At 43.1% G+C, this 14,004-nt stretch overlaps 1 protein-coding gene and 1 pseudogene across 1 annotated transcript; both read right to left on the minus strand.

Annotated features, from left to right (window-relative positions):
- Positions 1 to 8,742: 8,742 nt before the first annotated feature.
- LOC123405558 lies at positions 8,743 to 9,454 on the minus strand (annotated as a pseudogene).
- A 1,410-nt stretch (positions 9,455 to 10,864) lies between these two features.
- Positions 10,865 to 11,878, minus strand: LOC123403477 (NDR1/HIN1-like protein 2). Its single transcript, XM_045097415.1, has one exon. The coding sequence runs from the start codon at positions 11,682 to 11,684 to the stop codon at positions 11,097 to 11,099; it is 588 nt and encodes a 195-aa protein (XP_044953350.1). The 5' UTR covers positions 11,685 to 11,878; the 3' UTR covers positions 10,865 to 11,096.
- Between the last annotated feature and the right edge of the window lie 2,126 nt (positions 11,879 to 14,004).

The raw sequence follows: 14,004 nt of genomic DNA on the forward strand, positions 1-14,004 counted from the left end.
CAAGAAGGGTAACTCCAAGAAGAGTGGCAAACCTGTTGCCAATCCGACGAAGAAACCCAAGGTTGGACCTAAGCCGGAAACAGAGTGTTATTATTGCAAGGGGATGGGTTACTGGAAGCGCAACTGCCCCAAGTATTTGGCTGATAAGAAGGCGGCCAAAGAAAAATCAGGTATATGTGATATACATGTTATTGATGTGTACTTAACCAACTCTCGTAGTTGTGTCTGGGTATTTGATACCGGTTCTGTTGCTCATATTTGCAACTCGAAGAAGGAACTTCGGAATAAATGAAGGCTGGCGAAGGATGAAGTGACGATGCGCGTGGGAAATGGTTCCAAGGTTGATGCAATCGCCGTCGGCACAGTCTCACTTTAGTTACCATCAGGATTATTTATGAATTAAATAATTGTTATTTAGTGCCTGCGTTAAGCATGAAAATTATATCTGGATCTTGTTTATTCCGAGACGGTTACTCGTTTAAGTCACAAAATAATGGTTGTTCTATTTCTATGAGTAATATCTTTTATGGCCATGCACCCAATGTGAGAGGTTTGTTCATATTGAATCTTGATTGTGATGATACACATATACATAACATTGAGACCAAAAGATGTAGAGTTAACAATGATAGCGCCATGTTTTTGTGGCACTGCCGCTTAGGTCATATTGGAGTAAAGCGCATGAAGAAACTCCATTCCGATGGGCTTTTGGAGTCACTTGATTTTGAATCACTTGACACGTGCAAACCATGCCTCATGGGAAAGATGACTAAGACTCCTTTCTCATGAACAATGGAGCATGCAAGTGACTTGTTGGAGATCATACTTACCAATGTGTGCGGTCCAATGAGTGTGGAGGCGCGTGGGGGATATCGTTATTTTCTCACCTTCACTGACGATTTGAGTAGGTATGGATATATCTACTTGATGAAGCACAAGTCTGAAACGTTTGAGAAGTTCAAGCAATTTTAGAGTGAAGTTGAAAATCATCGTAACAAGAAGATCAAGTTCCTACGTTCTGATCGTGGGGGCAAATATCTGAGTTTCGGGTTTGGTGCTCACTTAAGACAATGTGGAATAGTTTCATAGTTGACACCGCCTATAACACCACAACGTAATGCTGTGTCCAAACATCGTAATCGTACTTTGTTAGATATGGTGCGATCTATGATGTCTCTTACCGATTTGCCGTTATCCTTTTGGAATTATGCATTAGAGACAGCTGCATTCACTTTAAATAGGGCACCATCAAAATCTGTTGAGACAACACCATATGAGGTATGGTATGGCAAGAGGCCAAAATTGTCGTTTCTTAAAGTTTGGGGATGTTATGCTTATGTCAAAAATTTCAGCCTGAAAAGCTGGAACCCAAAGCGGAAAAGTGCGTCATCATAGGTTACCCAAAGGAGAGAGTTGGGTACATCTTCTATCTCAGATCCGAGGGCAAAGCGTTTGTTGCTAAGAATGGAGCTTTTCTTGGGAAGGAGTTTCTCTCGAAAGAATTGAGTGGGAGGAAGATAGAACTTGATGAGGTTGTAGAACCTCTACACCCTCTAGATGGTGGCACGGGGCAGGGGGAAGCCTCTGTCGAAACGACGGCGGTTGAGGAAGAAGCTAATGATGATGATCGTGAAGCCTCGGATCAAGTTGCTATCGGACCTCGCACGTCGACAAAATCACGTACTGCTCCTGAGTGGTACGGTAATCATATCTTATCAATCATGTTGTTAGACAACAATGAACCTGCGAATTATGAAGAAGCAAAGTGTGGACTTTGGAAGTATTACCTGAAGGTCGCAAGGCTATTCAGAACAAATGGATCTTTATGAAGAAGACGGACGTGGATGGTAATGTGACCGTTTATAAAGCTCGACTTGTGGCAAAGGGTTTTTCACAAGTTCAAGGAGTTGACTACGATGAGACGTTCTCACCGGTAGCGATGCTTAAGTCCGTCCGAATCATGTTAGCAATAGCTGCATTTTTCGATTATGAAATCTGGTAGATGGATGTCAAAACGGCGTTCCTTAACGGTTTTCTTAAGGAAGAGTTGTATATGATGCAAACCGAAGGTTTTGTCGATCCAAAGAATGCTAACAAAGTGTGCAAGCTCCAGCAATCCATTTATGGACTGGTGCAAGCATCTCGGAGTTGGAATAAGCGCTTTGATGAAGTGATCAAAGCATTTGGGTTTATACAAGTTGTTGGAGAATCTTGTATTTACAAGAAAGTGAGTGGGAGCTCTGTGGCGTTTCTAATATTATATGTGGATGACATATTGCTGATTGGAAACAATGTGGAGTTTTTAGAGAGCGTAAAAGATTACTTGAACAAGTGTTTTTCTATGAAGTGCCTAGGAGAAGCTGCTTACATATTAGGCATTAAGATCTATAGGGATAGATCGAGGCGCCTGTAGGACTTTCACAAAGCACATACCTTGATAAAGTTTTTGAAGAAGTTCAAAATGGAGCAGTCCAAGAAGGGGTTCTTGCCAATATTACAAGGTATAAAGTTGAGTAAGACTCAATGCCCAGTAACTGCAGAAGATAGAGAAAAGATGAGTACTGTCCCCTATGCTTCAGCCATAGGGTCTATCATGTATGCAATGTTGTGCACTAGACCAGACGTCAGCCTGGCCATAAGTATGGCAGGCAGGTTTCAAAGTAATCCAGGAGTGGATCACTCGACGGCGGTCAAGAATATTCTAAAGTACCTGAAAATGACTAAGGAAATGTTTCTCGTTTATGGAGGTGACGAAGATCTCGCCGTAAAGGGTTACCTTGATGCAAGCTTTGACACCGATCCGGATGACTCTAAGTCTCAAACCGGATACATATTTATTCTTAATGGGGGTGTGGTAACCTGGTGCAGTTCCAAGCAAAGCATCATAGCAGATTCTACATGCGAGGCAGAGTACATGACTACCTCGGAGGCAGCTAAGGAGGGTGTTTGGATGAAGCAGTTCATGACGGATCTTGGAGTTATGCCAAGCGCAATAAATCCAATAACTTTATTCTGTGACAACACTGGTGCCATTGCTTTAGCAAAGGAACCAAGGTTTGACAAGAAGACCAGACACATCAAACAACGCTTCAACCTCATCCACGACTACGTCGAAGGAGATGACGTAAAAATTTGCAAAATGCACACGGATCTGAATGTAGCAGACCCGCTGACTAAACCTCTTCCACGAGCGAAGCATGATCAACACCAGAACTGTATGGGTGTTAGATTCATTCAAATGTAAATTGCATAGCGATGTGAGACTAGATTATTGACTCTATTGCAAGTGCAAGACTGTTGGAAATATGCCCTAGAGGCAATGATGAAATAGGTATTATTATATTTCCTGTTTCAAGATAATCGTTTATTATCCATGCTATAATTGTATTGAATGAAAGCATAGATACATGTGTGGATATATAGACAAAACAATGTCCCTAACAAGCCTCTAGTTGGCTAGACAGTTGACAAGGATGGTTAAGGTTTTCTGACCATATGCAAGTGCTGTCTCTTGATAACTGGATCACATCATTAGGAGAATCATGTGATGGACTAGACACAAACTATGAATGTAGGATGTGATCGTGTCATTTTGTTGCTATTGTTTTCTGCGTGTCAAGTATTCATTCCTATGACCATGAGATCATGTAACTCACTGACACCGAAGGAATACCTTGTGTGTATCAAACGTCACAACGTTACTCGGTGACTATAAAGGTGCTCTACAGGTATCTCCGAAGGTGTCCGTTGAGTTAGCATGGATCAAGACTGGGATTTTTCACTCCGTGTGACGGAGAGGTATCTTGGGGCCCACTCGGTAATAAAACATCACATACAACCCTTGCAAGCAATGTGACTCAAGTGTAAGTCACGTGATCTTGTATTATGGAATGAGTAAAGAGACTTGCCGGTAACGAGATTGAAATAGGTATAGGGATACCGACGATCAAATCTCGGGCAAGTAACATACCGAAGGACAAAGGGAATGGTATACGGGATTATATGAATCCTTGGCACAGAGGTTCAACCGGTAAGATCTTCCTAGAATATGTAGGATCCAATATGGACATCCAGGTCCCGCTATTGTATATTGACCGAGGAGTGTCTCGGGTCATGTCTGCATAGTTCTCGAACTCGGAGGGTCTGCACACTTAAGGTTCAGTGACGTTTTAATATAGTTGAGTTATATGTGTTGGTGACAGAAGGTTTCTATGAGTCCTGGATGAGATCACGGACGTCACGAGGGTTTCCATAATGGTCCGGAAACGAAGATTGATATATAGGATGGTTTCATTTGGTCATCGGAAAGTTTTCGGGCATTACCGACAATGAGCCGGGAGTGACGAATGGGTTCCGGATATTCACCAGGAGGGGCCCACCCACCCGAGAGTGAGCCCAGTAACCCTAGGGTGGCGCACCAGCCCTTAGTGGGCTAGTGAGGCCAGCCCAAAAGGGCTATGGTGCCACAAGATAAAAATACCAAAGGAAAAAAAAAGAGGGAGGTGGGAAGGAAGGAGTGGACTCCTTCGCCCAAACCGAATTGGGGTGGGAGTCCACCTCCTCCCAATTGACCGACGCCCTTGGGGATCCCTTGAACCCCAAGGCTACCCCCTCCTCTCCTCCTATATATATTGGTGGTTTTAGGGCTTTTGAGACACAACTTTGCCACGTGCAACTCAAACCTATACCACGTAGTTCTTCCTCTAGATCGGATTTCTGCGGAGCTCGGACGGAGCCCTGCGGGAGTAGATCATCACCACCATCGATATCGGCGCGCCGTCACGCTGCCGGAGAACTCATCTACTTCTACGTCTCTCTTGCTGGATCAAGAAGGCTGAGATCGTCATCGAGATGTACGTGTGCTGAACGCGGAGGTGTCGTCCGTTCGGCGCTAGATCGGAACGGATCGTGGGACGGATCATGGGACGACGGAGATTTGAATCACGAAGCTGTACCACTACATCAACCACGTTTCTTAATGTTTCCCGCTTAGCGATCTACAAGGGTATGTGGATCCAATCTCCCTCTCGTGGATGAACATCACCGTGATAGGTCTTCGTGTGCGTAGGAAATTTTTTGTTTCCCATGCAACGTTCCCCAACACATACGTTAAGGACGAATTTGATTAGTATATTTACAATACCAACCTCATCTACTTCTTTGCAGATAAGTGCACTCAACTCTATGATCTTACCTGTTCATTCACACAAAGGTTTCAATACCAGCCCCGGACTTCTAGAGTGTTGTTTAATTTGTATGATAATTCTTATATTATGACTCTAGAAGAATTTTATCATGCATGCAAACTTTCATATCGGGGCTCACTTGACAAACCACAAAATATGATTATAGTATGTTCCTTGAGAGTCTCTGCGTTGGAGAGGATAGAGGAGTGACACATGTTAGAACTAAAAGTATCCAATTTCGCTCTATCCACTACTTTGCATTGTTTAATGAAAATGTATTATGGGCAAGCAAGATTGTAGTGCATTGTGTGTTCCTGACTTAAGCATCATTTATATTGCGGTAACTAGTGATAAGCGGTATAACCTTAGGGCAATTGTTACCCATAGGCTGAATCTTAACGCAGCTAATGGTGATTTATATGGAGGAATTTATGCCACCTGTGTAGCTGCAAAACTAGGAGTCCCACCTCAAGCTAATGACCCTATGTGCGTGAGAGATATTTAGATTTTGAAGTCATGAGACGTCATGATTTTATTATGGACAGTGCCCAGGGTTATGAGTATAACTTAATATTTTATAAATATAATTTTGTCTATGCGCCTCTCCTCTTTGATTTTCAGAACAAGCGGAGATATTATGTTCTTGAGAACGAAGAGTAGGAGAACAACACATTTGTGGAGGCCACTCGCTTGGATGAGGAGGTGCCATGAAACATCTCTATGAGCTACCATTTTTATTATTATCCACACCACCAGTGATGAGCACTAAACTAGGCTAAAAGCCTAAGCTTGGGGAAGTACATTGGATTCATGTTCACACATTTCATTACATGTTCACACACTTCATTGCAATTGTTGGTGTTCATTCTCTTTCATTGTATATCCATGCTTAGTTTTATTTTTCATGTTCTTTTTGTATGTTTGAAAAACTTTAAAAAATCCAACATATTTCTCTCTTTTTTTCTTTTTTTCTTGTTTAGTTAATTTGCATCATTAAAAGAAAACCCAACCAGATTTCTCTAGCTTGTTGGGAGCTTTCTCGTGTAAATATTTTTTTCATTCTTGTTTTTCTTTTCGTTTATTTGCTTTCTTCACAAAAATTAAAACTCCAAAAATATTTCGATGTGTTTCTCTGATTATTTTTTTGTTTTTGTTGAGTCATTTAAAGGAGAAGAGCACGATGAAAATGTGGACTGACTCCCATATGCATTATTGTTAATCTGACAAAAGAGTCAATATTACGTTGTCTTCTCCTTTGTATAAATTGTTTCGCAGACTTTAGCTTAGTCCACAACACACTTGCAGGGCCGGCCCTGGCATTTTGAGGGTCCTAGTGCGATAAGGTATAATGGGCCCAATGACTATATTAGAATGAAAAGAAGTATTCACAAGCCTAATAGAGTATACACTATAAATATCACTATAAAAGTACAAACATCGGAAAATGAATTATTGTTTGCAAATTAGATACTAATACGTGATAAATATGTAATTATACGACATAGGCTTCAACAAACCGTAGAAGTCATTAATCAGGCAATATTTTATAAGAAAGGAGAGAAAACATGTGAATTTTGAAGTCCTCACTCCTCAACTCAACTTTGAGATAAATTTTAAAGTCCCGACTCCTCAACTCAACTTTGAGATAAATTTTGAAATCTTGCCTCCTCAACTCAACTTTGGGATAAATTTTGAAGTCCTCACTCCTCAACTCAACTTTGAGATAAATTAGAAGTACACCATCTTTAGAGTCCTCAGCTCTTGGGCTTGGGTCAATTAATTGAGAAAAAAGGGAGTGACCGCAACACTTTCCTAGAGATATGAAACAATTAGCATTAATTAGGGTATAAATAACCAACTGAGTACTACCTCCGTCACGGTTTAAAAGACACGGTTAAGTTTACGTGAATTTTCACAATACATAAGGTTTTAGACGCATTGCATTTACTCCTACCAGCTAATTAGTACTCCGTTGTACTATTTTTATATGCATCGTAGTGTAAATGTTATTTTTCAACTTATTTTACAGCCAATCAATAATCACCTAGGTTCTAAAGAATTTCCATACACGCTTTCTAAACCGTGACGGAGGGAGTACCAAATGTGTAGCTTCTCTCCTAGTGGACTCATCCTGCTGCATTGTTTTCTGTTCTTCATCTCCAGTAAAACCAAGTATACACACATGTACACAAGGTATGGGGCCCTATTGGGGTTGGGTCCTAGGCAGCCGCACTTGCCGTCATGGCTCAGGGCCGGCCATGCACACTTTTACCATTATTATTTTCACATCATTCGATCGTGCAAGTGAAAAACAATAATGATTGTATTTGATGAAGTGATCATGGTAAAAGAAGCTCATATGAACTCTTTTTGTTTTCGTTTCTGATTAGAGGTGGACACGCAACTACAAGTGTCTTCCTGAACTATAACTTCAACATAGCGGTGTTCTTTATTTGGGTGGGGACAGTTGCATGTTTGCGACTAGGCCGTAATTGCAGCTGACACCGCTACCGCAATTGCATGTCTACCACTATTTCTATTTTTCTTTTATTTTTGTAGGTTTTCAGCTTTTTAAATACTCATGTTTTTTAAACATGTCACCCAGTTGCACGTCGCCCCATGTGCAACTGGATATGTTGTAGTCCGTATATAGCTGCAAGCGACAGTAGCAATCGGTTATAACTAGGATGTGAGCGGGGCCGAGACATGGGTGCTTGGGAGGCCCGATATGAGTATATTTTTGTGGATTTCATTTTTGTTTTTCTACTATCTATTTTATTTTTTCATTTTGGATTTGCATTCCTCTTTATTTTCAAAATACTATGTTTTGGATATTTTTTAAGAAAAACAATGCCACTCGATTTGCACACATATCGTCCACACCCACTTGCATGTACTCCGTCCATGCCGAATTGCATGTCGAACGCCCGTGTGCAACCTAAGTTTTCCTTTTCTTTTGAATATGGTGCCAGGCTATAGATGTGCCAGCCGCATGTATGCCGACCACACTCAATTGCATAACCGCCATTTCTGTGCAACTTATTACTTTTCCTCAAAATATTGTCATCTGGTTGCACATACATCGATCGCACACAGTTGCATGTTCGTCATCCTTGTGTAACTCAATCTTTTATTAGAAATATATATTTATTTCCCGCAGATCACCTAAAACTAATGATGTGCACTTAGTAATAACTAGATGGTCCGAAACTACATATATGCAACATAACTCTTGTTTCAAATAAACCTTTTTGTTGATCAGAGAGTGAGCTTCAGTTTTCTACCACCGTTTATCCTATTTTAGCACTTTTAGCACTTTTTAGTTTTAACTACTGTGCACCAAGAAACTCATTTAGTTCAATCAGGGTTTTTTTTCCCTTCCTTTTTTGTGTCAAATTATGTGCTCAAAGGAATACAAACACACTGCATTTTATATGCATTATGTTACATAGAGACACACTCGAATTCAGGATGTAAATGGCGTTGGTGTCCACTTGTCCCACATATGCCTTCTATTTAAAAAGGCTCATATGGCGTTCGTGGACATCTAATTAAATTAAGTGGCATACTTGGACAACCCACCAAAGCCCACGGAATTGCGGAAGAAGATGCGGGTGTAGCCCTCGGCCACAACGGCGCGCGCGACGGGCGCGTGCTCGCGGGAGGAGCCTCACCCGAAATTGGCACCGCCGATGATGACGGCGTAGCACGACGACTCCTCGCCGGGGGCCACAAACAGAATCGGGTAGGCCGCGGAGGGAAGGCCCACGAAGGCGAAGGAGCCGAGCTTGCGGTACTCGTCGGCTTGGACGGCACCAGGTCAGGTGCTCGGCCGGGATGATCTGGTAGGTGTCGATGTTGTCCCCGACGACGAAGCACTCACCGTGGAACGCGGCGGACGACGGCGAGACGCGCGTGGCGGTGGCCATGGTTAAGGGCCGAGAGCGGTGGCATCTCGGTGAGACGGTGGCGGGCTGGCGAGGGGCGGCCTGAATGCGGGCTTTGGTGGGCGTAGGGCGCTCGACCGGGGGCTAGCACAGTCGTCGCCATCGCCGTCGCGGCTTCCGTTAAAGATAAAAGAGGAGCCGCCGTCAAGGTGGCAAGGGTCCGTGTGGTGAAAACTGCAGGGACGAGGCACCGAAACGAACTAGGGCCGGCGGCTTCCTTTCGTTTTGCAGTCTGCTGGTTCTTTTGGGTTGCAGCGAGTGCTCTAAAAAGCTCTCATTTCGTAAGGGCCACAAAACGTTAGCCCGTCGGTCCATCATCATGTTCTGGGCTATAAAACTATTCGACTGTTGCGCTAGTTCTTTCTGGATTAGGCTACTAAGCGCAACTGATGGCGAAGCTTTGTGAAATTTGTGGTCATACGTGGGCGCCATATATGCCACATAAATGTAAGCTGGACAGTTATATAATCCCATATAAGAAATTTTGGGCAATGCGGGTAAGTTCTATAATGTCCAATAAACTGTCCACTTACATCCTAAACTCGAATGTACATCAGCTGGGAGCGTTGTCATAGTCACCAATATATTTGACAGCCCAAATACAAGAATAAAAAGACCACTCAAAAAATAATTATGAAGAAAAGGACCAACCTAGTACGAAATGAGAGAAGACAAAACTAAAGGAGGAAAGAAGACATCAAACAAAAACAAAGGAAATAAAGGCCTCGTACGTGATATGCCAGCCTGTTAACGATCCAACGCCTGCAGCGCTGGTAGCATGGGCTGGCCCACTAGAGTGCTGTCATTTTTTTTATACGAAACACATACAAAATTTAAAAAGTTTTGCAGATTTAACGAAAATAGTTTCATTCATTTGAAAAAAAAATCATATCTTTATAAAATTTTCATCGATTTTGAAAGAAATAATCAATTTGAAAAAAATTCATTTAAAATGAAAAACAAATTCATCCAATTTAGTAAAAGTTCATTATACTTTTAAAAAGTTCAATAAATTCAAAAAAGTTCATAAAAATTCAAAAAAAATTCATGTATTTTTTCAAAAAAAATCATTGAACTGAAAAAAGTTCATCCATTTTCAAAAAGATGTTCGTCAAATTTTAAAAAAGTTCATCAACCTAAAAAAGTATTCATTGATATTTAATAAAAGTTCATAGATATGCAAATAAGTTCATAGAATTTTCAATAAAAAAACATCACGAGCGTTTAGATGGCCGACTCAGTTCGAACACCATAAACGCCAGTTAACAAAAGTGCACGTTAGCTAGTGCGTGTGCCGCTAAATAGGAGATGCCAGGGAGGGGGGGGGGGGGGGTTATGAGGCATTGAGGCCTGTACGTACGATGTTGATGTCGGTGAAGTCTTAGTGGACTAAGTCTTAGACAAGTGGTTATAGGTCTCAATCGATCGATACTTAACCAAGTCTCGGTCAAATGATATAACCTATAAGAAAGATGAAAAACTGAAAATAAAACTTCCTGTGAATCTTCATATAAGATCTTATAGATATAATCAATTGAGACATAATAAAGTTTCAGTCGATTGAGATTTAGCAAGACTGTATTAAATGACACTTAAATGTGTCACATTTCATGGAAGGTTTGATTAAATTACATCAAACAAATCCAAAAATAAAAAATGAAACTTTGGTGAATCTTGATGTGAGATTCTATGGATATAACATCAACCCAGACATAATAAAGTTTCAGTCGATTGAGATTTAGCAAGGTTGTATTAAATGACACTTAAATGTGTGACAGTCCATGGGAGGTTTGATTAAATTACATCAAACAAACCCAATCGTAATACAAATGAAGACTGAGTAAGAACAACACGTATATTAATCAAACCAATAATCCAAGCAGGTAGTAAAACGAATCCTCAGACCAAACACACCACGCAAGCAAACGCACACCGTATAATATGGACGGACTCCCCGTACCGCTCAGATATGCACGTGGCAGTACACCCGGTCGAAGGAGCTGGGCGAGGCGAAGACGACGGGCACCAGCGGACAGCTCGCGCGTATCTTGTAGCGCCGCGTACCCACCAGCCCGTACTTGAACCAGACCTTGCCCCGGACGTGCACGTCCAGCGGCAGCATCCCGGCGGACCGGTCCTTCTTCATCTCCCGCTCCACGTCCCGCGGCAGCGCGTCCGGCGCCGCGGGGGCCGCCACGACGATCCTCGTCTCGTTGTGCGGCGGCTGGCGGAACCCCGGCACCTCGGCGCCGCCCAGATACGTGTCGCCGTACCACACGCCGACGTCGAGCGAGCGGTAGACGGCGGAGCGCTTGTTGGGGTTGTAGGCGCGTAGGACGAGGGCGAATGTGCCCTGCAGCGCGCCCCCCGACGTGAAGTTGAAGCCGCGGACCGTCGCGTGGTCGATGGAGAGGCGCAGCTTCCCGGGTCGGACCGCCAGCCAGATGATGACGATGGCGGCGGCGACGACGAGCAGCGCGAACAGCGTCGCCGCGATGCACTGCGCCGTCGTCGGCCGCGTGCGCCGCGTGGCGCTCAGTGCCCCCGCCATTCCTTCCTTCCTTCGCTTAAGGCCTCGTCGCTCGCGGCTATGGAAACACGGCGGCCGGCGCTTGAGCTGAGATGGCTTAGATTCTCTAGGCGGGAGCTGCTCTACCTTGGCTTGTTGGAAACGGATTGCGTCGCCGCGTCTCTATATAGTGAGCTGCGGGTCGATGCTTTGAGTGGCGGCAGGAGGTTTCTACGACTTGTCACAGCCTGTGGTTGGAGTAGCAGGCGGTTTTGGTACGTTTTGCATGCGACCAGCCGCCAACCGTGGTGCAACGAGTTCGTTCACAGGTAGCGGTCAGTTCGTCGTGGGCTCTATAGTTTGGACGGAGCTTTGGTTTTGGAATCCTTCTGGCTCACTCCTACGTACGAATCGATGCGCGGCAAGGAAGGGAAAGCATATTGACAGCCCACGAACGGTGCGCTCACACGTGGAACTTTTTTTTTCACCTTTGGATCAAAAATACAGGCGGGTTTAAGCCCTTACAACCGCAACTTGCAAATCTAAACCCGCAAACGCGTCCGGATGCGTTCGCGGGCACTGACCGAGCGTCTCATATTTTCTTCTTCACATCCACCACTAGTAGAAAATGGGTCTTTCGGCCGAAGCTGAAAACCACATTAGCCCGGATTCAAACTAAAACCGTGACCAATGCCCGACATTGGTCCCGGTTCAGTTTGCCAGGGCATTGGTTCCGGGTTGGTTCATCTCATTAGTCTCAGTTCGGGACAAAAATCGGGGCTAAAAATCCAGCGACTGCCATGTGACGTGTCGCGGAGCATTAGTCCCGATTTTCGGCCAGAACCGGGACTAAATGGTAGGCTATTAGTCCCGGTTTTTGTCTAAAACCGGGACTAAAGTGCTGCCTATATATACCCTCGCCCCTGCCACTCTCTCCTCTGTTTTTTAGCTGTTGAGGTGTGCATGCAATGCTCTTGCCACCCTTCTAGTTCATGCACATGAGGTGTTTGATGAAATGCCCGAGCCACACTACTTAAGCTCTCTCCTCTCCAAGCTCGACCTCCAAGCTCCATTTTCCTCAATATTTGCCTAGGTTTGGCCATGCACCAACTACACAAATGTCCCATGCCCGTCCTCATCGTTGTCGATCGCCCGCGCCGATCTCGTCGCGAGCACCGCTGTGGTGACCCTCTTGTTCTTGTCTTTTTTTAAAAGAATTTTTTTCCTACTTGTATGATTTAGATAGATACTTGTATAAATTACTTACTTTCATTATTTTTTGTTATTATATAGTGTGATGGTTTTGGTATCCGCCTCCGTCGGTCCTCGTCCTGTCTATGATTCGGATGTGGTATATATTATCTTTTATAACTATTTGTTTTATTTAGTGTTTATGACAATTATGACGACCAACGTGACATATATTTTTTAATCTGGGAGGTATGTGAACCGGAAATTCCAACCCACATAGAAATTCTGGTCGAGAAGTTAAATTTGGTTGAAAAAGAAAACAATTACTTGAAGAAAAAATTAAAAATAATGAAGGAGAAGATTATGGAACTAGAGTTGCATGTCGCCGATGTCGTCGATGATCGCAAGATGAAGATGGATGCGATGCGGTTGAAGATGGATGCAATGCGCTTGAAGATGGATGAAATGCGCTTGAAGATTAGGAATATTAGAAAATATGCCACTGATAAAGAGGCTTGGTATCATTATGCTGTTGGGTCAATTGTTACCTTAGTTGCAATTTTGACCGCATTTGTTGTTGCATTTAAATGTTTTACATAGTTGTATGTTGTTTTATGAGAGAATTTTATGTATTTATTTTTGCAATAATAACATTTGATCACTAATGTGCTATGGTTTTAATGTGATGATGAACTTGTATTAATTTGGTCATTTTTTCTATTCATGATGTTCTGCAATGGTTTTTTTATATGCTTAATTTCATAATACAGATAAACCACCAATGGATGTACGGTGACCAATGCCCGAGTCACACATAAATCACACAAAATGGTATCCTCGACCGAGGTTAGCAACCTTATCCTTTTCATCTGTAATTGATACAAAAATATTGCATGTGTTAATTTATGGTGGTCATTTCATTATTCATGTATGATGCCAGATCGATGCACGGAAGCAATGGATATACGGCGAACAACGTGGTTCTGGATTTATTGCAGGCTACTACGGCAACAAAAGTCCTTCCCCGGCAGTGGTGCCAGAGATCCTTCTGTCGTTTCTTGAGCTTGCGTTGGTTTTTTTCCCTTCAAGAGGAAAGGGTGATGCAGCACAGGAGCAATAAGTATTTCCCTCAGTTTGAGAACCAATGTATCAATCCAGTAGGAGAATCTCG

This window comes from Hordeum vulgare, chromosome 6H (genome assembly GCF_904849725.1).
Source record: "Hordeum vulgare subsp. vulgare chromosome 6H, MorexV3_pseudomolecules_assembly, whole genome shotgun sequence".
NCBI lineage: Eukaryota > Viridiplantae > Streptophyta > Magnoliopsida > Poales > Poaceae > Hordeum > Hordeum vulgare.